The sequence below is a fragment of the Zalophus californianus genome, chromosome 3, assembly GCF_009762305.2.
Source record: "Zalophus californianus isolate mZalCal1 chromosome 3, mZalCal1.pri.v2, whole genome shotgun sequence".
NCBI classification, from domain to species: domain Eukaryota; kingdom Metazoa; phylum Chordata; class Mammalia; order Carnivora; family Otariidae; genus Zalophus; species Zalophus californianus.
This window is the reverse complement of record NC_045597.1, coordinates 165,941,540-165,964,751: the sequence shown is the minus strand read 5'-3', so window position 1 is coordinate 165,964,751 and position 23,212 is coordinate 165,941,540. Positions and strand designations below refer to the sequence as shown.

Below are 23,212 nucleotides of genomic sequence, written 5' to 3'. Positions count from 1 at the left end.
GATTATTCTCCATGCATATCTTTAAATTCAAACTTTTCAATCATCAGGGTCTATTAATCTATTTAATACATCAGTGGGCTGATAGCAAAAGAGAAGAAGATCTCTTTAACTGGACACATATACCTGAATTTGAATACTGCAGCATAAAGAAATGAAAAAATATATCAGAGAATCAGGGAACTTGAGACCCCAACACCAATTTAATTATTTACCTTCATTAAACTCAATAGGAAAAAAATGTTCAAGTATTAGAACAGTTTAGCTGTACCAATGCTATATAAATTTTTAATAGTTCTTACAAAATTATCCTATTCAAACTTAAAATAGCTTTGTGAGGAGCCAGTGTTGTCTGCTCTCTTGATTTTTTTTTTTTTTTTAAATTTCCCAGCCAGGAGCCATGCCCACAGAGGCCCATTTCCTCCAACAGCAATCCCTGCCAAGAACAGTTCACGGAAGGAGTGAGCTTGAACTGAGCCATGGTGATGATTCGACTTAAAAAAAAAAGTATGAAAACTTCTAGGAGAGTGATGTGATTACAGTGATAAAGCAAAGAACAAAGACAGGGATTTTTATCTGCTTGGTTCACTGATGTACACCCAGTACCTAGAACAGGGACTGGATCATAGTAAGCTGAATCAGTTATCTGTTTAATGAATACGAATGACTTATTCATGTGCCTGAGTGACAAGACCAATCCGAAAGGAGCAAAGGATTCATGTTTGTTGAGAAGGTGGGTAAATAAACCCACCTGAGGGTTTATTTTTCCTTTAAGATATAAGTGACAAGCCATAAAATTCACCCTTGTCAAGAGTGTAATGCAGTGGTTTTTAGTCTACTCACAGGGGTGGTGCTACCATCACCACTAATTCCAGAATGCTTTCATCACCTCAAAAGGAAACCCTGCACCCGTGAGCAGTCATTTCCCACTCTTCCTCACCCCCAGCCCCTGGCAACCAAACCGTATTCTGGACATTTTCAACAAATGGAATCATACAATATATGGACTTTTGTGACTGGCTTCTTTGACTTAGCATAATGTTTACAAGATTTATCCATGTTGTACCATGCATTAGTACTTCCTTACTTGTTATGCCTGAATAATATTCCCTTGTGTGGATATATCACATCTTATTTATTCATCAATTGATGGCCTTTTGGGTTGTTTCCACTTCTTTGATAATTATGAATAATGCTACTGTGAATGTCTATGTACCAGTTTTTGCTTAAACATATGTTGGATATCTACCCAGGAGTAGAACACCTGGGTCATAAGGTAACTGTACGCTTAACTTTTTGAGGAACTGCCAAAGTGTTTTCTAAAGCAGCTCCGCCATTTTACATTCCTGCCAGAAGTCTGTGAGGGTTTTACTTCTCCACATCCTCATCAGCACTTACTATTGTCCATCGTTCAGATCATAGGCATCCTTGAGCGTGTGAGGTGCTAGCCACACAAGTTTAAAACCAAATGAGAGAGTGACCCAGGACTGAAACAGATCAAAGTGTCACCTTCATTTTTGCTAGTGCTATACCGGAGGAGAGGATCAGCTGAGAATCCAGTAGGCCTGCTAATGCCACACCCTGAGTTGGCTAGACTTACCCACCTGGGGATAGACAACATGGAACAAGAAACCCCCACCAACAACACACACACACTAGGCTGTCACTGTGCAACTTAGAGTGTGGAAAAGTACAGAGAACGTGCTCTTCCTGTAGGAGGTGGATCCCATAAAAGAAGGGGAATAAGAACAACACAGACATACCCAACTCCTTCCCATCAGTTAAGTGGCTCTTCCTTCCCGGAGCAGGAGTGAGGAAGGGGACAGGAAGAAGTAAACAGAGCTAGGAAAGGGCATTTTCCCTGCCCAATAATGATAAAGAGTAATAAAGTAGAGGGAAGTGGGAATGGGAGCATAGCATCTATCTGTTCAGTTTTCCATTGCTGGCCAGCTGATACTTCTTTTCCTAAGCACAATTGAAACCAAAACATTAGTAAGCACTCAAAGTTATTGGTTCGCCTAAAAGGAACTTAATAGAAATACGTTAAAGTTGAAAAGGACTTTTACACTGTCGTATTGATACCTAGTTCACTTATGCAAGAACTAAAACACCAAAAATTAACTCGTTTTTAATAGTTTCATCAACAAAGTCAATCAACAAGTCACCAAAGTTGTTTTATCATATACTGTGTAGGAACTCTAACAAAAGCTATTGCTCTGTCAAATGCAGAACAAAAGTGCTTCCATACTCATTCACTGATACCTGACACCTATTCTTAGGTTGTTTACTTAACTCGTTGACCTCTCCAGTTCCTATCTTTGCTTCACAAGGAAAAGAAGTCCCTTTAACCCACTTTCATCCAATAAAAATAAAAGCCTAAGACACTGGCCTCTCTTGGCAAGAAGTGGGAACTAGGTAGGGGCTTGGTGGTGGTGAAGTGGAAAAACTTTGACAAGCTTCTTCAAAGTGTGGATTCATCATTCTGTTTGAAACTAATTCTTGGCATATTTTAAATGTCTCCACTTAAAGTTAAAGCCAAATAGGCTTGGCGTAATTCTTTTCATCTCTAGTGAATAACAGAGTGTGTGTGCATGTATTTTTGTCTAAACAGTGTGTAATCTTTGCAAGAAAGGTTGCACGCTGGGTTGAAACAGGTTTAATTAACCTAACCATCCTTACATGTTAATTTCCTTCGCTGGTACTCTGTACAAAGATTTTCTTAACATGGAAGGCAATCTGAAGTTTAAAAAAAAAAGTTTTAAAAAATATGTATGTAATGGTAGGAAGAGTGTGGATCTAAATAAACCTTCAGAAAGAAAAACTATCAGTATGTACCAAAAGACTTTAAAGAAAGGGACCAATGCTTTGACCCAGCAAATCCCATTCTCAGAATTAATCCTTAAGCAATTATTAAAGATGGGTTCAAAATGCATCAGGAGGGGCGCCCAGGTGGCTCAGGTGGTTGGGTATCTCACTTTTGACTTCAGCTCAGGCCATGATCTCGGGGTCATGAGATCGAGCCCCGCATCAGCTCTGTGGAGTTTGCTTCAGATTCCCTCTTTCTTCTCCCTCTGCCCCTCCCCATTCTCTCTCTCTCTCTCTCTCTCTCTCAAATAAATAAAATCTTTTAAAAAATGTATCAGGAAGGACTTTCCTTACAAATTATTTGTATAGTAAAAGATTGGAAGCAATCTAATGTCTATTGCTATGGGATTTTTAAATAAATTATGGCAAATGAATAGGAAAGAATATTACACATTTTTAGAAATAAAAGTTTAGAAGATTATTTAATACATGTTAAAATGTTCATAATATTGGGCGCCTGGGTGGCTCAGTCGTTAAGCGTCTGCCTTCGGCTCAGGTCATGATCTCAAGGTCCTGGGATCGAGTCCCACATCGGGCTCCCTGCTCAGCGGGAAGGCTGCTTCTCCCTCTCCCACTCCCCCTGCTTGTGTTCCTGCTCTCACTGTGTCTCTCTGTCAAATAAATAAATAAAATCTTAAAAAAAAATGTTCATAATATTATTAGGTTAAAAAAAATTCTGCTTCAACATACTGTGCACCATGTCATCTTGGTTTTGGGGGTTATATATATAAATACAGACACATAAAAAACAGACTGTTACCATTAACTCATTATATAGGAAGCAATAAGTTTGGGTATACGATCTGTTTGAAGAAAATAAGGCATCAAGAGAAAAGCAATGACCACAAAAACAAAGTGCAATAAACACTTCCTTTGCCACAGCTGAACTACCCTTTGTCTTAAATTCTAGTTGTAACTGATATGAGTTTTGATGTGCCTTATTAGTAAGGCCTCCATCTGGGACCTCAAATGACCTCTGGAGGCCAATTAGCTATTCTGCTTCTAAAAACAAACAAACAAACAAAAAAACTGACTGAACTTGTTAGTGAGATGTTCGACTCAGGTTACTGTGGCCTGCAAATGTGGCTCCTTTGCTAAGTCTATAAAGTTCTCGTGCAATTTTCTCTACTCCAAACTCATGATTCAGCATCCGCAGTGCTCAGGGCCCTGGCTCAGCTGACGGAAGCTTTGGTTTGTACAAATGCCAGAAAGCACCGTTCAAGTGCTTGATTTAGCATTTCTGCTCACTTTCCACAGCATCCACTTTTCGGGAGCTTCAACAACCCCCAAGATGCAGCCTGAGGCAAAAACTGACAGAACAATAAGAATAATAACTGGAAGTTCTTAATATGTGGCATAAAATTCAAAGGCTTAAAACACGCATCAAATTACAAATGTGCCCACTGTTAATTGGACAGTTATAAATCCTGAGAAATTCCAGAACCCCCTGGGCAGTATTTACAATGAAGGCCACCCATAAATATTTGGTGAGAAGCTATCACACTGAAAAAACCTAGTTCTCTGCGCTACACAACCCCGCAAGCCCACACATGAAAGGCCCACTTCTGTGCCAATACTCGTTAGCAACGTAGAAAAAAAAAAACAAAGTTTCCCATTGTATTTTGTTTCCCTGTTTCCTCTCCTGTGCCTGTGGTATCTGCTCCATGGACACAGCTTAGGTTCAGTGGTACTCTGTGGACTTCCTACAAATCAGTCTCTGAATGTAGCCATCCCCAGGATTTTCATCCTGACTGGTAGAGATCACTGTCTCCCTTATCTAAACCCACCTGCTCCTTATTGACACTCCATTAAAAGAATAGTTAATCTCCACTGAAGGTGGGCGCCTGGGTTGCTCAGTTGGTTGAGCGACTGCCTTCGGCTCGGGTCATGATCCTGGAGTCCCGGGATCGAGTCCCGCATCGGGCTCCCTGCTCGGCAGGGAGTCTGCTTCTCCCTCTGATCCTCTTCCCTCTCGTGCTCTCATTCTCTCTCTCTCAAATAAATACATTAAAAAAAAAAAATCTTAATCTCCACTGAAGGAAATCAAGTACCCAATTAGCTTTCAATGACAATCCATGGTGGCCTTGGGTAAGTTTATCTGCCCCCTCTTTGCCTCAATTTCTTCCTTCCTTTGCACAACAGAAATAATAATATCCATCTCCCAGAACTCTTGTGAAGATTAAGGACAGTGTTCCCTGAATCTCCCTTCCCCCACCTGTCCTCTGCCCTTCTCAGGCACCAAAGTCTCTTGGACTAAACAGCCATTCTAGTCTCATCATTCAGACTCTATGACCATGAGCTGGTGATCTACTACTTGAAGGTATTGCTATGGAGCTGTATAGCTCTTTATACCATTCATTTGCAGAAGATACTGTATGTATAACCAAAACAATAAACATTTCTTTATTGACCTGAATATACAGAATCGCTAATGCTATCTCGAACATTTATAAGTTTTAAATAAGTCTCTCCTAAACTTATTTTAAATTTGAAAATAGCACTGTTGCACAAGAGGACAGCTCATTTTATTGAGAGAGACATCAAAACAATGCAGTGTGCAATGAACAATTCTATGGGCAAGCATGTTTATGCTGCAGGATTTCCATATGTTCTTAACTATACCTTAGAGTGCTGTGGCTTCCCATTTTCGTAGTGGATCTCCACGTAATCAGAAGACAGCAAACCACTACAAGGGAAAGAAAATAGAGTGATTTCTGCATCCAAGACACTTAGAGGTTTAAAAATAATCAGCTCAGTAGATGGCTACGAGGGGCGTGTAGACCACAAAGAGCCACCCGCCACGGCAAGCACGAACAAGTTTTCATCAAAAGCCTCGAACGTTCTCCAGTAACAAATCTTTCCTCACTCTGTTCAAAAAAAAAAGACAAAATATAGGCTGAACTCTGTTTATACACACTATGCATCATTTGACTGATAGGTTAATTAATATGGAACAAACAGAAAAGGCAGGTAACAGGAGACAGACCTTATAAAAATCCCAAAATTATGTTCTAAATAACTGGAATCTCAAAAACATAATCACTGAGGAAAAGTATAGAATAAGGGCCAGATAGTAAATATTTTAGGCTTTTCGGGCCACATGGACTCTGCCACGACTACTCAATTCTAGACACAGACACAGGCGATGTAAACAAATGAGCGTAGCCATGTTCCAGTAAGACTTCATTTATGGACACTGAAATCTCAATTTCACCTAATCATCCTGTGTCATGACATTTTTTCTTCTTCAATTTCTTCAACCATTTAAAAAATGTAAAAAATATTCTTAGCCTGAGGACTATGCAAAACCAGGTATGCTCGGTTTGGCCTGTGGGCCATAGTTTGCCAACCCCTGGAATAAAATAACAGTTAAAAATAAAGACTTTGAAGTCAGACAAAGTTGGATTTAAAGCCTGGCGCAGCCCCTTATTTGTGCTGTGACCACAGGCCAGTTACCCAACTCTGCCTTTACTTGAGTCAAACGAAGGCGATAGAGAGTATGAATCTTATGGGATGTTGGAGGTTATGTGAAAGCACACACCATGCGTAGCCCAGAACTCAACCCCAAGTCCATGCTCAGCAATGAGAATGAGGCTGCCACTGCTTTTATTTTAATTCAATTTCTCCAAACACACTTCTCCCTATACAATGTGGGGAATGCAAACTATGTGCCTCGGAAAACAGCAGGCAACTATTAGGGCATCTGGGTTCCTCTTTGGGTTCTGCCACTAGAAATAATGATGACAAATGGTAAGTTCCATGTGCTGAACACTCACTAGGTCCTAGGCGCTGTGCTAGGGACTAGAAAGAGGTTAACTCATTTCACCCTAACGATAAGAAGAGGACAAAAGTAGGTCTTACTATGTATGAGCCAGATGTGGGCCCTTCCTACTCTGACATTTTACTTTCTCTAGCTCTGCCTAAGTGTAGGTTTTCCTGTTAGGAAATCTTGACATTACTGCTTTAACAGAAGTATGGAAGCACTGCAACAGATGCAGCTCTAACATGCCCCAATGAGGAAGACTGGAGGTGCCTTGGAGCCAGTCAACAGAGGGGGAGACCCAGGCGTGCACCAGCATGGTCTCCCGCATGAGCTGAAGGTCAACCTTTACAACACAGAAATGAGGCAGATTCTGGCACCTTGGACAACTTTTTCTATTGAAATTACTAATCAAGCGCGCCTGGGTGGCTCAGTTGTTAAGTGTCTGCCTTCGGCTCAGGTCATGATCCCAGGGTCCTGGGATCGAGCCCCACATCGGGCTCCCTGTTCAGCGGGGAGTCTGCTTCTCCCTCTCCCACTCCCCCTGCTTGAGTTCTCTCTCTCCCTGTCTCTCTCTCTCTGGCAAATAAATAAATAAATAAATAAATAAATAAATAAATAAATAAAATCTTAAAAAAAAAGAAATTACTAATCAAATGTGTATCTACTGATGTTTCTACATTTGAAACTAAATAATGGTACATCTACTCGTTCCCTTTTAAAAATCAAAGTTAATAGTCAAAGTAACAACAGTTCTTAACTCTATGTACTTGAAAATACCTGACAGGGTGCAGAAACTTCTTTCATATCTAGTTCATTAAGTCAGCGACTAGCATTGTGAATATACATAAACAGGGCTGTTGATGGTAACACTTCTCTGAGGAACGTTTCCATAACACCAAGGCAGAGAGAGGTTTCACTACCTTCTACTTACCTCTTTCTACAGGTAATTCATTATTTTCAAAATTCTCAACCACACAATCACTGGAGCATGTCTAAGAGTTGAAAACAAATTTATTTGCTTGTGATGACAAGGGCATATAATAGCATTCTAATCATTAATCACCAAATCTGATAAAGGTCACTGTAGGATGGAATTTCAAAGCAAGGTGGAAGAGACAGTAAGAACTGGAGTAAGGAAATTCTCTTGAACACCCTCACTCTGCACCTTCATGGTGAATCTGTACCACTGAGGAAGTGAAAAGAACATGAATTATCTAGAGTCAGACTGAATGTGATTTTACTCAAATATGAAGAACAAGGGTAAACACCTTGAAGATGCTGAACTCTGAGAGCAGGAGAATGGTAAGACTATTAAAACATGGCAAGTGAGCCAAGAATCAAACCAATGAAGGGAGCTGTGGCAGAAATGATGCTATGCGGCCACCATATCCCATTTCACTTTCCCCTTCCTAGCACAGTGAGGCCACATTTCAAACCTTCTCTAGCAGTGAGGTTAAGGCTGAGAGATTGAATTATGGCTCATAAGATATGGTGGGAAGTGATGTCTACCCCTCTAGTGTGGTTATTATACTCCATGCATGATTATCCAAGCTCTCTCTTCCATGGCAACTCTGGAAGCCCCGTGCCCCAGATGGCATGGATACAAGATGGGTGCAGCCTAAGTTCTTACATCATGATCTGGAGAAGAGCTTCCCAGGAAAACCACTCAACTTGTATTGGACCATAAGGTGGGTAAGAGATAAAACTCTATAGTGTTAAAGCTCAGATTTCATCTTTATTTCAGAAACATGGTTTCAACTATCCTAATTCCAAGATTTATCACAAAGAAAAATTTAGAAATGTAATGTTCAAAGAATTTCAGAATCATCAGTAAATGTACAAAGAAAGCTGCTACAAGATCTAAGCATTGGAAATTGACACAAAGAGAGAAATATGCCTTGGGGAGATTTTTCCTATATAAATATATATATATTTGTTGGAGTCCTCAAGTTTGAGATTTCTGTGTCTAACGAAAGTAGGCCCATGAATAGCCAAGTGATCAAAACTCCCAAAGGTTTATATCTTCCACTTAGGCTCATTATGGAGAAGCCAAGCACCCTAGGAACTGGGAAAAGTTACTTACTAGGAATCCCTTCTGCCCAAAAATCTTATTAACCAAAAAGGGTGGATGACTCCTAGGGTTTTGTTTTGTTTTGTTTTTAAAGATTTTATTTATTTATTTGACAGAGAGAGACACAGCGAGAGAGGGAACACAAGCAGGGGGAGTGGGAGAGGGAGAAGCAGGCTTCCTGCTGAGCAGGGAGCCCGATGTGGGACTCGATCCCAGGACCCTGGGACCATGACCTGAGCCGAAGGCAGACGCTTAACGACTGAGCCACCCAGGCGCCCCCGTTTTGTTTTTTTTAAATAACTTGAATCCCTTACTTTAAAGAAAGAAATTCCTTGCTAGGAAAGACAAATGCTGGAGCACAAGAAAACCATCTGGTCTACATGAGTTCAAAGTCATTTACTTCCTTATAAAAAACAGTCAAACTATCAGTCTCTAGAAGCCCAGGTCTGAAATCTACATTCACTGAAACTGAACAACACTGAAATGTGTCGAATCCTCACAGTTTATACCCCTGATTAAAAAATTGTGTGGGTTGCTAGGAGCAGAATGAACTCTTCAAAAAGAACCTAGAGGCCAACAGGGCATTCCTTCATCAGTAGATCTAGGGAAAAGTCGAGAAGAATAGTAGCAAGCACCAAGGCTTACCAACTGGATGGTCATCTAATTTATCATCCAAATCAGGACATTTTGGGGAGTGCAAAGAGGCACATTAATAATTATGCCAGGACAACAGATGTAAACCAAGAAGGTCTGGGACATATGATTACCCTACCTCAAAGTCAAATTTTAGGTACGTACATCAAGTTCTATGTGGAAAGTCACGCTAGTCTGTGAAATGAAAAGTATCCTAAAGCTGAGATGCTACTAAGCAAGCAGTCTGTGAGTATGTCTCCTTTTCCAGTTGCTTTTGGCCTCTGTGATTATGTTTATATGGCCACCATTTTAGGACAACCTTGGGCAGTGTCCTTGGGTTCTCTCTCTGAGTGCCTAACATCAGGAGGTAGATAGTGGGAGACAAGTCAGCAGTCAGAGATGTGGAAGCCAGGAAGCTATAAACCCACATTCACTGCAGTACACTGGACTTGTCAGGTCTCGACCAGCCATGCTTCTTGTCACGCGAGGTCCTCCTTCTTAAGTGAACAGTAGCACAAATATTTTAATTCAGTCCTCAGTAGTAAAACAGTAAAACCCTTAAGTTACTTCCATATGTGTTCAAAACTGGGATTAGAACAGAAGTCAACATTTATGTGAACAAAGAGTAAAAAATTGTGTGTAGAAAAACAAGACTGCCACTAATGTCTACTTTCATAATGTATATTCACTCATCTGATTATTTTCTGTTTGACAGGGCTTAGCTTCTCAATATTGCAAGCCCTGATCATGCCCAGTGGCCCCTGACAGATTTACCCAAGAAGTCTCCTGCTGCCCTCTCCACCAGGTCTCATTCATTCATTTAATAACAAACACTGGTCACTATGGAGATGAGCAACTTCATGGGGCTTTGAGCATAATAGCATTGTACAATGAAGCACCATGCCTGTTCCCTTTTTACACTCGAAGGTTCTCTTTTCTCCTTTTATACACATACATATTTTAATTCATCAAATAATTACTATAACTTGTAATGAAGAGAGACATAGAATTTAAACTCAGTACATTCCTACAAGCATAAGTTTGTAACCTTATAATTATCCTCTGTCCTTATGTTGCTTTCCTTTTTTGAAAACAATAGGCTTAAAAGTCAAATGATTTTTCAATAGCCACTTTTCTCAGGGTTGAGGAAAAAAATTAATCATCCCACCTAAAATAATTTTTATATCCAAAGTGTTTCAGCTAGAAAATATATAATCCTTTGAATGTAAACAATACAGTAAGACTTTTAAGCTGTGCTAAAGGATTGTAGGCATGAAGAGGTTGGAATTTCAAAGAGTAGAAATGATATGTTAAGTGGGTAAAAGTAATTACAGATTGAATAGAAGCTTTGTGTTAAGTCAAACAAAGACAGCCTGCTAGGCGAGGGCTGGGAATGTGGGCATATTTCATAGGAGGAGAGCTGCAGGTGGAGAACACTCCTAGCAGAAGCAGGATGTAGGGTGTAAACCTCTTTGAGTGTCACAACAGGAATTTAATGAGTTCCTAAATCACTTAAGAGGTTGCGGCCAAAATTTTAAGGTGGAGGAGCTCTTGCATCTCATAGGTGATGGCCCTATGCACCATAATAGTAACACCCTAGTCTAATATAACAGGGAACACAGGCAGGGCTGCAAGTTAATAGACAGGGAAGTAGACAAAGGAGGAGCTAGAAGAGAAAGGAGGAATGAACTTGAGATGTAAAAGCTGATGACCACCACCCAACCTGGCTTCATCAGCCAATGAGGGTAGTCAATTAAGAGTTCCCTTCTGAGGAGGTGGTATCAACAGAGATCTTTAACTAAATAAAAATGAAAGATGTTCAATTTTTCCTCCTTGGCTTGAAGTCATACCGTATGAAGTGGCTGCCAATATTTCTGCAAGTATACACCAGTAATTCTGAGATTCCTCCGTAACAGAGTCCCAGGTAGTCTCACATATGTGGTTTACCCACATACATCGTCAAACAAAAAAGATTTTTAAACACAGGGAAAATGGAATCCAAATAAAAACACCATACCTTTTGAACACAATTACACATACCTGAAATGCTTTGATGCACAAATTTAAGCTAGTAATGAATATTGTAATGTGTTGAATATTGCCAATGCGGGTTCTCTTCCGACATTCCCAACATTTCTTTTTTACAGCTATTAAACACACAGCAAAATCGTAGAGAATGGATATGGACCTGTGATCCACCTTGCCTTCCTATAACCTTGTCCAGGACAGACAGCTCTCCTCCAAGTCCAATTCTTGCCATGTCCTAGGATAAGAACTCCCTGCTTCTTCCATTTTTCAGTTTATCAGAAAAACTGCACATATGTTTACAAAGTGTTCCATTCTTTCCAAGTATGCATGAAATGGTCAAAAGAATAAAAAAGAAACTAATGGAAAATCTAACAGAAATAATAAGCATTAAATAAGGTAGCTGGTTACAAGATAAATATGCAAAAAAAAGACCAAAACAAAACATTTTTATGTGCACCAGCAAAAACCACCTAGAAATAGTTTAGGGGAGAAGTTTCTACCAATAATGACAAAAACAGAAAGGAATTTCATATATATACATATGCATAGATGTACATATACCCTATAACTTTAATATTAATTCCAAGCAAGATCCAGCAAATTTTTATTAATTGACAAAATTATTCCAAAGTTCATCTTAAAGAACAAATGCTTATGTCTACCCAAACATTTTTCTTAAAAAAGGAGTTGCAATAGGATATTGCTATTAATTTATATTACTATTATAGTTATAATAACCAAGATACAGAGCACAACCTGATTAGACAAATGGCCCAAAGGGGAGAACAGAAAAGAAAAGACACGAAAAGAACAGAAAAGAAATTCACGTTCATATCAAAAACTTTATGAAAATAATGGCATTTTAAATTGGTAAGAAAGAGAATAAAGAATAAATATGTACAGGACAAGTGACTTAACATTTTGGGAAGTTTAGATCCCTAATCATATCTTACACCAAACTAAAAACATATACATTAAAGATTTATATTTTTTAAAACAAAGCTATAAAAATACAGCCGAATGTTAGGAACAAGATGCCTTTTTAAGCACGATATTAAGCCCAGAAATTATAAAAAACAAGAGATACGACTATAAAAAAATTTTAAACTTCCACGAGTTAAAAAATATGATACACAAAATTTCAAGAGAAACTAAGAAAAAACATTTGCAAAATATATGAAAAACAAAGGGTTGCCATCCTTAACATAAGGAGCCAAAATTAAAACCAAGTAAAAACAGATAAACAATTCCATAGAAAATGGGCAAAGGATGTGGGCAGGCAATTAGCAAAACAGAACGCGCAAAATGCAGTTCACGGAAAAAGAAAACAAGAAATACTAATGGTCTTCAATTATATACAAATGCACAACTGCACTAGTATAAAAGACCTGTAAATTAAAACAACCATGAGAGACCAATTTTTCCCATCGGTTTAGCAAGTAAAAATGAGTAATAACAGCCAGAGCTGGCAAAAGTCAGAAAAACGAGCACTCCACACATTACTGCTGGGAATGTGTATTAGTGCGTCTTGCTGAGGACAATTTGGCAACAGCTATCATATTCACCCTTTAAATCCACAAGTTTTTATAATCTCCTAAACGCTACTCATAAAGGTCTCCTGAGGAAATAACCAGGCAAGAGCGCGCGCGCACACACACACACGCATGCACACATAGGCGCGCGCGCGCGCACACATACACACAGGATGAGTTCCTGAAGATGATGGAGGTATGAGTTGGGTTTTTTTGGTTTCTTTTGTTTTTTGTTTTTTTTAAAGATTTTGTTTATTTGACAGAAAGAGACACAGGGAGAGAGGGAACACAAGCAGGGGGAGTGGCAGGCAGAGGGAGAAGCAGGATCCCCGCGGAGCGGGGAGCCCGATGCGGGGCTGGATCCCAAGACTCTGGGATCATGACCTGAGCCGAAGGCAGACGCCTAACAACTGAGCCCCTCAGGCGCCCCGGTTTTTTTTTTTTAATACGTGGTTTTACAGACAATTGGAAAGATGTTTACAACATTGTTCAGTGAAAAAAGCAAATGAGAGAATATTATGTTTGGTAACTTTTTAAAAGTATGTTTACATTACTGAAAGAAAAAAAAATCTGCAAAGATAGACACTCAAATATAACAGCGAGCTAATGTTTTCTGTGGAACTTTCAACGGTTTTTATTTTCTTTCTTTGGCCACCCCTGAATTCCTAAAGTTCTTACGATGACTATATACTACCTTTTAAGATAAGAAGCCACAATACAAGCTGTATTTTTTTTTTTAAAAGAGGAGGAACACAGTGCCTTTAGGAAGAAATTAATGAAGGGCTAATTTTAGACCCGTGACAGGAAAGGAATTGCTGCTCCTGGCAAGGCCACCAGCAATCATGCGAGATCAGTGGCCAGGCTATCTGCCTCTGTCCCCCACAACTCGCCGCTGCTCCCGCCGTTCCCTGAACACCCGGAGGTTGTTTGGCTAGATGGAGTGCGTGAGGACTCAAGGAGAATCAAACCTAGTTCATATCCTCGAGGTGCCTCTCATCTCATACCTAAAATAAGACAAGGCCTCATGTTGCCTAGGATGAATAACAAAGCATCAAGCTGCCCCCCAAAAGGAAATTCATCTCAACAAGGATGATCAGGAACTTTTCAATAAGAAAGCAAGACCATTTGCAACGACGTGGATGGAACTGGAGGGTATTATGCTGAGCGAAATAAGTCAATCAGAGAAAGACATGTATCATATGACCTCACTGATAGGAAGAATTCTTAATCTCAGGAAACAAACTGAGGGTTGCTGGAGCGGTGGGGGGTGGGAGGGAGGGGGTGGCTGGGTGATGGACATTGGGGAGGGTATGTGCTATGGTGAGCGCTGTGAATTGTGTAAGACTGTTGAATCACAGACCTGTACCTCTGAAACAAATAATACATTATGTGTTAAAAAAAAAAAAAGAAGAAGGTAGCAGGAAGGGGAAAATGAAGGGGTGGAAATCGGAGGGGGAGACGAACCATGAGAGACTATGGACTCTGAGAAACAACTGAGGGTTCTAGAGGGGAGGGGGTGGGGGGATGGGTTAAACCAGTGATGGGTATTAAAGAGGGCACATACTGAATGGAGCACTGGGTGTTATACGCAAACAATGAATCATGGAACACCACATCAGAAACTAATGGTGTAATGTATGGTGATTAACATAACATAATTAAAAAAAAAAAAAAGAAAGCAAGGCCAAGGCAGCTTCGTGACCAAACACGGTCAGGGAAACAGAGGCGGGGAAAGAGCAGGTCATACAGAAAGAGGGACCAGGCGGTGCAAGCAGGGAGGTATATTCCGCTAAAAGTCCAGCAGGGCCAGGGCATCAGGCATGGTGGTGGTGCTGTTACAAAGGCAGATTTGGGCCCAGGTAGGACACAGGGTGCAGCAAAGAGCTATAAAGAAGGGTGCGCTAGAATCAGGAACTCAGAACCTGGGAGGCCAAACTCGGTTTTCTGTCAGAGCAGAAAGCATGCAGTACATCCTGTGTCCTCAGAAGCTGCAGAGACTGTAAGGCCTGGGAAGGGCTGAACACAGATAAGGTTCTTTTATTGGGTCAATTAGAGCCATCTGCAAAGTAATTAATGTTAGCAGCAGGAGAGAACAGCAAGAGCCCAGCAGAAACACTAAGAAAAGGCCTTCCACAGATGAAAACCTGTAGCCTTAACTTTCCTTCACTCATTCAATTAACTGGCTGGAGAGGGAGAAAAAAACAGTGGAGGGACAAATGATTAACAAAGTCTATGTAATTTTTACCTAAATGTTTTCATTTCTTTAAATGGTTTTACTGTAAATTATAGATATTTGTCCTAACATCTGCTATGCAAATGCTACTGTGAACTCTGCAATTTTATGTTCTTTTAATAGTTCAAGGAGAGTAAGATTTTTGTAGAAGAACCACAGTGATCTTTTGTACGGTTTCTTCTTCTCTTTCTGCTCTACCTGGGAGGAGTCTAACCCTTTGTCTGGCTGGTGCTCCCCCAACCTGAGGCTGGAGGGTGTCTGCTGGCTAAACTGAGCCCCAAGGCCACAGAGCAGGTCTCATGGGACAGAATGACCACAGGGCTGCGCAGCCATATGAAGGAAAAGGCATTTGAAACTGTCATCCTAGATTTCTCTGTACTAAACAGGAAACAACATTCTATGCAATGGATCCTTCATACATAAAACAGGGGAGGATGTTTAGCGATCATAACCACAGTCCTTCCTAAATAGTACAGGCTTTTAAGACACTATCACAAGGGCACCCCCCCCGTGGGTCCCCTCCCTCCTTGGGATCTTTGTACCATCACTTTGCTATTGCTCAATAAACCTTGCTTTTGCTGCCCCCCCCAAAAAGAAGAAAGAAATTATCACAATGTAGCACCTACGAACATACTTCTGCCATGACATCAAACCAAGATGGCAGACAAGAACACAGAATAGCAACAAGAAGAGGAGGAAAATGAGAACTTTTTAAGGATTTCTTCAAGTACAAAATTACTATTATACAAAATAGCACCCATTTTTTAAATTACCACTTATAAAAATGATCTTCAAATTCATCGCATACTTCATGGCATCAAAAAATGATCCACTGGGCCTTTGTTAAAAAAAAAAAAAAAAAAAAAAAAACATGAATTCCTGAAGCCCAACTAATTGCTCTAGCCAGAGAATTTTTCATACTTCCAAATTATGTACCATTTCAACATAATAGCAAGATAACGGGCCTCTGAAGAGTACAGAATTTATCGGAAAAACTATTTGTAGCTCCTGTGGAAAGGGGATTCCTTCCAACTGGTGTGGACTTTCAGATTCAGTGTAGGTCACTGTAGTGCTACCCTGGCCTTTTTTACTTTGCACACGGTTATATCCTCAGTTATGAAAGAATGCCTGAACTAAACAAGTGCCCAGATGTATTTGTTGTAGAACGAATTAATGTCAATGAATGAACAAATGGGCAAACAGGAACCCAGAGATCCAATTCCTGGCCTGACTGACACTGATTGTCTCTGAGACCTTGGAGAAGTCCCTAATATTGTGGAATGGTAATATTGCAGAACAGTATTAGGTAAGTTTTCTTACAAAAAACATGAATGTTGGGTTATAGGATCTCTAAGGATACTTCCAAATTTAAAATAGTGAGTGTGAGTATGACTACCATCATCCCCTACCCTAAAAATATACCTGTGCTAAGCTGGGAGTTGGGGATCATTAACACACCCATCTCATCTAGTCAGTACACGCTTGGTGAAATAAACAACGGCCATGTACTGGGATGACTTCAGCTAACATTTTCAAGAATGGTGCTAAAAGAAAAGTTCCATCCATATTCCATACATACTGTAGAAAGCCTCTTTACAGTTTTTTTCTAATTCTACATGTTTCTATGTACCTCATCCAAAAAAGAACAAACACCTCAATTTCCATGATGTAAAGTGATAAACTTCTCTACAGATTAGATTAATAATAAACAAAAAACTTTTACATAGAAACTAATCTAAGAGCTAATATTTAAGAACTGCTGAAGCGATATCTGTGTTAACACCAACCTATTTAAGTGGTATGCTAAAAATCAGATAACAATTACAAAACCATTACTTGATTGTAACTAAAAATAATTCAAAAACTTAAAGTCATACTAACATGCTTTATCGTAAAGATACTGAAAACCAAAGATAACAGGGAAAAATAAGTATCCTGCTTGAGTAGCTTTTGATAAGCAAATTTGATGGCATTTCATGTCACTTTGAAGGATATGTATAAAATAATGGTCACAGGTGAATAATCTATTCCAGTCTAACTATACAGTCTGGACATTTTGCATAAAGCTAAAACTGAATTTTTATCTCTTAAAAGCTATTAAATCATCAACTCTTGACACTTGATTCTCTAAATTTATGTCTTAAAAGTCACTTTAAATAATTTATAGGCAGACATATTCTTTCTATCTTAATGTATATAATGTGTCAGTGCCAAAATCAAATCAGTGGTACAAAAAAGCAAAACAACAGATATCTGAAACAACAGAGTTTTAAAACAATTTCTATAAATGGGCTTTTCCTCTAGCCAGACAACTTTCATTAAATTGTCTTAAAATGTTAAGTCCATGTAGACGACCTTACTTTCACAATTAAAGTACCTCTCAGTGTTTGGATCAAAAGCAAAACTTTTGTTAAGATTCTAGAAGCAGCCAAATCCCGGAGAGACTGACACAGAAAAAAGGAGAAACTATGCTATTTAGGTCCTTTCAGAGAAGCTATATTTAGTTTAATCTTAAAACCAGACATTTTTAGAACCTTGTGAAAATTCAAACAATTAACGGTAATCCATAGTGGCAAATTCACTACGTATCAATAGTAAGTTCTAGAATCATGAGTTGGAAATGATAGGGAAGGAGAAAGATCCTAAATGAACTGATTCACACCCAGGTTGGGTAACTCACAATAGGGGTAGAAAATGGAGTGGACTACATTCAGAGAAAAATCCAGAAGCTACTACTCTGGGAGAGTCAAACTCTGTGCCAACAGAATATTCAGGAGTTGAAATGCATAGAGTCCAGAGATCACACCAGCATGTGAACACCAGATAAGCAAAGGAAACTCTCCAAACTACCATCCCAGAGAAATGACAGGTGCCATGTTGTATCCACAGTTTTTTTTATATTATCGCTTACACAGAAGAGGTATCCTAACAAAGTTCTGTCAATGGTGAGTCCACAAGCCAGGAACTCTGGAAGAAATAAAAGACAAGACAAGATGGTACATCACACTCCAGTCTGAAGAACCCACAGGAACTGAGGGTCCTACAAGCAGACCTCAGCCCCAGGTAAGGAAGGTGAGGCCTGAGACAATACATGGCAGCAAGAAAACTGAGAGTCAGGCTACTTTCTGTCTCTATCTTTAGGTAAGTATCCATGAAGTCAAAAGCCAATCCCAGGCAGTCTGCCCATGAAGAGTGGGAATGTATGGCTGAAAGAAGAAAGGGGGTGCCTGGGTGGCTCAGTCGATTAGACGTCGGGACTCTTGATTTCGTTTCAGGTCATGATCTCAGGGTCGTGAGATGGAGCCCCCAGTCAGGCTCCATACTGGGTATGGAGTCTGCTTAAGATCCTCCCTCTGCCCTTCCCCAATGCCACCCCCCAAACTGCTGCTCGCATTCTCTGCCTCTCAGAGAGGAAGGGAGGGAGGGAGGGAGGGAGGGAGGGAGAAAAGAATGAAGGAAGGAAGATGAGAAGAGATGTGATAGTAAGATTACCCTAAAAGCACACCTCTTTACTATTTCAACTGCTACCTGGAGCTTTATGAAAGGCGTGTGTGTGTGTGTGTGTGTGTGTGTGTGTGTGTGTTTGTGTATGCATAATTTCTTGATGGGCTCTCTATGACAAATTGTAAGACATGGAAATGCTACTAGTATGTATCCTCAAGGACCAGGAGTCAATGAGGTAAAGAGAAGTCGTGTGTTCTCTAGTTGAGGGACCAATATAGGAAATTTCTAATCATTACTTAGACCATCAGACAAAGGTATGGGGGGTGTCAGTCCACTGAATATTTTCATTGTATATGTTTGAAATCTTCATTTTACTCTATTTCTAATTTCAGTAAGTCAGCATGAACAGCTGAACCCTTTCCATACTATTCCTACTTACCATCTTACACAGCTTTCTTTTTTTTATGGAATACAAGGAATAAACCTGCATCCGCATTTTCTTCTGAAAATTCTATTGTCATTACTTATTGCTAATTTTTTGGGTTTGTCTTTGGTCTTGTTTTCTGGTAAACAAACAAACAAAAAACAACTCCCAAATCTCCTACACAAGCTTAGACACTAGGAATGTTCTGTTTTTCAACCTGCATGCTGAGTATGTATGAATGTCCATTTCATTATTATTCCTTGAACTGTAAAAACATGTTTCCACTCTTTTATGTATGATATTTCATAATTTTAATAAATTAGAGGAAAAGGAATCCAAAATATCTGTCAATAGAAATAGAAGAGCCCAGTCCAATTCTGACATTAAAAATTTTGAATATGAGACAAATGGAGCCAGAAATAACCAAGGAAAAGGCATCTGGAATTAGAAAGCTCTCACTACCAAGACCAGAGGGGAAAAAAGTCTAAAGAACATGTGGGAAGTGAAAAGCACAGAGAGAACAAAAGGCAACTTTCTCCTCCCCTAAAAATAGCAGGCTTATTAGGCCATTTTTAGACTCCAGTGTTTGTGTAGGAGTCCATTTCTATTAAGAGTAAAACTTAGAAAGGGGAAAAAAATGTTCTTGGAGAACCCCAAAGTACGGAAAAGAAAAGTTCAGAAATATAATAAACCATAATAGAGCAGACAGGATTTGAACTATCTATGACTTTATTACCAAAATATTTAACCTTTGAACTAGACAGCTAATGGAACAGAAGATTAAAGGCATGAGACAAACAAAACCCTCCCATGCACTGATTTTCTGTGGAGCTACATAAGGACAGAGAAGGATGTGTGTGGCACAAGGTTGAGTAGACCCCACAGGGAGCTGCCATGGCCGGTAACTGGTTTCAAAGAACATGGTAAGTGATACCATCCCATGCCCTTCACTGGAATAATCTACAAATTTAAATCTGATTTAAAAAAAAACAAACAAACAAATACTGGCTTTCAATCACCAAAACTACCATGGCTGGGAAAAAAATCAATCTCAGTTGTTTTGATAGTTATTTTAAAACATATTTCTCAATTCACAATGAATTTCTGAATTCTGAATTAATAATGCCAACAAACATCTTCCCTTTCTCACTCCCACCTTCTCCTACAGTTCAAGAAATTTATTTGCACACAGGAAGGTGGAATTCATGAGCAATAACACCAACAGTGGATCTAAGGAAAAGCAAGATCAGTGTCACACTGTACCAAAGTACACTCATATTATAAAGCCACTTGTAGACATTTTTTTGCTCAACAAGATAAAATCTTTTTCAGAGTTCTTATTTTTTCATCAAAGAAAATACATTACAGTGCTAGAATATTCAGAACATCTAATAATCCTGAAATAGGTTATTCTGCATGCTCAGAGGGTCAGATCATTATTATAAATTGCTCAATTTTTATGCACAATTTTAAAAATTCTGAGGCCATGTAATGGCATTTAGCCTTTCAGATGACTAATAATATCTAAAACCAGAGGATATTTTTGAGATGACTAATAATTTGAATACACACACTACACTACAATCCAAAATCAGAAAGGATGAGTGAAGTAATAGTACAATGAGGCTTTTTCCTTTTTTCTGTGCCTTACACCTGGTCAGCCTATAATTCTTAACTAAAAAATAATTTTAGTTTGCTTATTCTTTAAGAAGATATTAAAGAGACCGTTTTAAAAATGAAAGATAATTCTAATTTTTTAATCCCATAACCTCAGATAACAAGCACATGGATATCAGTTCTCTTTCGCTCTTTATCTGCATTCTAGGCATTGGATTATTTTTTAGAATTGCCCAAATTTTACCACAGGTGTCACTGAAGCAGTGATCCAAACAGTCCAACCCCAGTCATCTCTACCTAGCATTGGATAACTCAGTGAAGGTTCCTAGTTAATAGATCCTCGTTGTTACTGACTCATCCATTCTACAAATCCAAGGCCATGATAACAATACCTAAGAGAAATGCATACTGGTCAAAATACTTCCAAGAACTGAAAATGTTTCCCTCCCTCTCATTTTCTATCTTAAGCCTGTCATTGTTTTTTTTCCATGTCCTGTTCCTTACCCAGATTATAAACCCCTCATACACAGCAACAGAAGAATAAAGAAATAGGGAACAAAAAACTACCCCACGTTCCCTACAATGAGAAATGGTCTTAATTTCAAGTTACCAAAAACCATGAAGCTAAATACTGAAAACTCTGAGCCAACACATATCTCCCCAGAATCTGAACTGGTAAAAGGACCATTCAGATGTGAAGTAAAGGAGGCAAAGGAAGGTAACAGGGCAAACTTCTGTTCAACACATAGAGCTCCCAGGAGCTCTGCAATGAGCTCCACTGACCCTCTCATGCCCCCAGTAAGATGGCCTCTCCCCAGGAGAGGAACAGACTGTGAAGAGTGAACAGGGCAACAAACCTAAACAAACTGTGGGGTCCTGGGCTCACTGCTCCCTCCCTGTTGCCACTCCCTCACCTCCTACACAATGCTTCAGCAAATAGCTGGTCCCAGGCATGGAGTCATCATAACCAAAAAGAAAAGAACAGGGGACTAGAGTGTAGAAATGAAAGAAGAAAAGAAAGAAGGAAAGTACCAAAGCCAGGGGAGATGAAGGACATACATCACAAGGAAACAGAGGAAACGCTCAGATAAATACTTCCCTATGACCTCAAAGAAATTATAGACATGACCTCTTTTTTAAAAGCTCAAAGAAACATCATAAAAGAATATGAATAAGATAAGAAAAATAGAATAAGATAAAAAGGAAGCTGGCAAACTCAGGAGGAAAAAAATGAAATAAAAAGTAAGTGTTCTAAAGATGCAAATCAAGTTGGAAACAGAAAAAGAAAAAACACAGGAATCAATAATAAAAGTTTATAGAGATGACAGATATAGATCACCTATACACATTGTTATTATTCCTGAAGAAGAAAATAAATAACATGGAAGAGAAAAAAATAGACAGAAATGGAACATAAATTTCCTAAAATCAAAGAAAGCCTTGAATTTGGAGCTCAAACAAATCATGTTCCTGGAAAACTTTATAAAGCACCATTAATACTGAATAGTGTAATTAATCTTGGGGAAGCTACTGATATGGAAAAATCATATAATCATGTTAAGCCAGAAGAAGCAATCTCTCTAAAGAGAGAAAACGAGATTGCCTCTGACTCATCCACAGCAATTCTCAATGTCCAGGGACAGTGGGGCCATCCCCATACAGTCCTAGGGGAAGTATGCTCCAAAAATTTTATATCTAGCCAAGTTATTCTTTAAGTATAAATATGGCAATAAATAAACATTTTTGTACATTCAAGAATTCATGAGCTACAACACTTAAAAATCTATCTTGAACAACAGACAATTCCAGTCAAGCAAAATACAAATAATTCAGGAAGAATGGAGAAGCCATGGTAAAAAAAAAAAAGGACTCAAGTTGGACACCGAACCCCTTAAGTTTAAGTTATGGGAATTGTAAGGATTGAACAAAACACAAATGTTACAAACCTTGACAATGTAAAAAGAATATTATAACTAACAGGTAAGGAAGAAAGTGGAAGAAGGATAAATATGTTAATTTCTTCTTCATTCTAATATACAATCTAGTTGAAACGTTCTTTTCTTCAATCACTCTAAACAATGTTCTTCCTTGTTCAGCAAGTAACATTTCATCATGAAGAAATATTCATCTGACCTTCATCAATTTCTTTCATTTCGATTCTTTTTCTTTCATTAAATTTAATATTTATTAAATTCCAAGTTTGTTAAATTTAATCACTTATGTTTAAAATATCATTATAGAATAACCTCTCTTCTGTAAATGATCTACCAAACCCTCCCATCTGTATGCATAGAGTTCTCTGAATTAAGTTTACAAATGTTAATAATGGCGAGTTCTGAATGGTAATTTTCAACTTTTTCTTCTGTACTTTCTTGTACTGACTTTGAATTTTATAATAAGCAGTATTGTTTTTACAAAAACAATAAAATATTTCCTTCGGAAAATTACTTTCGATGTAACAGTTACTCTTCTATGCCTCAGAAATATAAAAATTTCTGACAATTAAAAGGAAACTAATCTAAACATCCTCCATTAGCTGCTTTTTATATGACAGTTCAGTAACAACAGGTCTGTAAATTCAGTATTGCGGATGAAGAAGTAACTT

The 23,212-nt window shown here is 38.8% G+C and overlaps 1 protein-coding gene across 3 annotated transcripts in view; it reads right to left on the bottom strand.

The window, feature by feature from the left end:
- Positions 1 to 23,212, bottom strand: part of ADAM23 (ADAM metallopeptidase domain 23) — a 166,699-nt gene that overhangs the window by 75,015 nt on the left and 68,472 nt on the right. For all 3 annotated transcript variants that reach the window (XM_027591124.2, XM_027591123.2, XM_027591125.2), the window contains exon 4: positions 5,485 to 5,548. In XM_027591124.2, the coding sequence (XP_027446925.1) occupies positions 5,485 to 5,548 (64 nt within the window). The remainder of the gene's footprint in view (positions 1 to 5,484; positions 5,549 to 23,212) is intronic.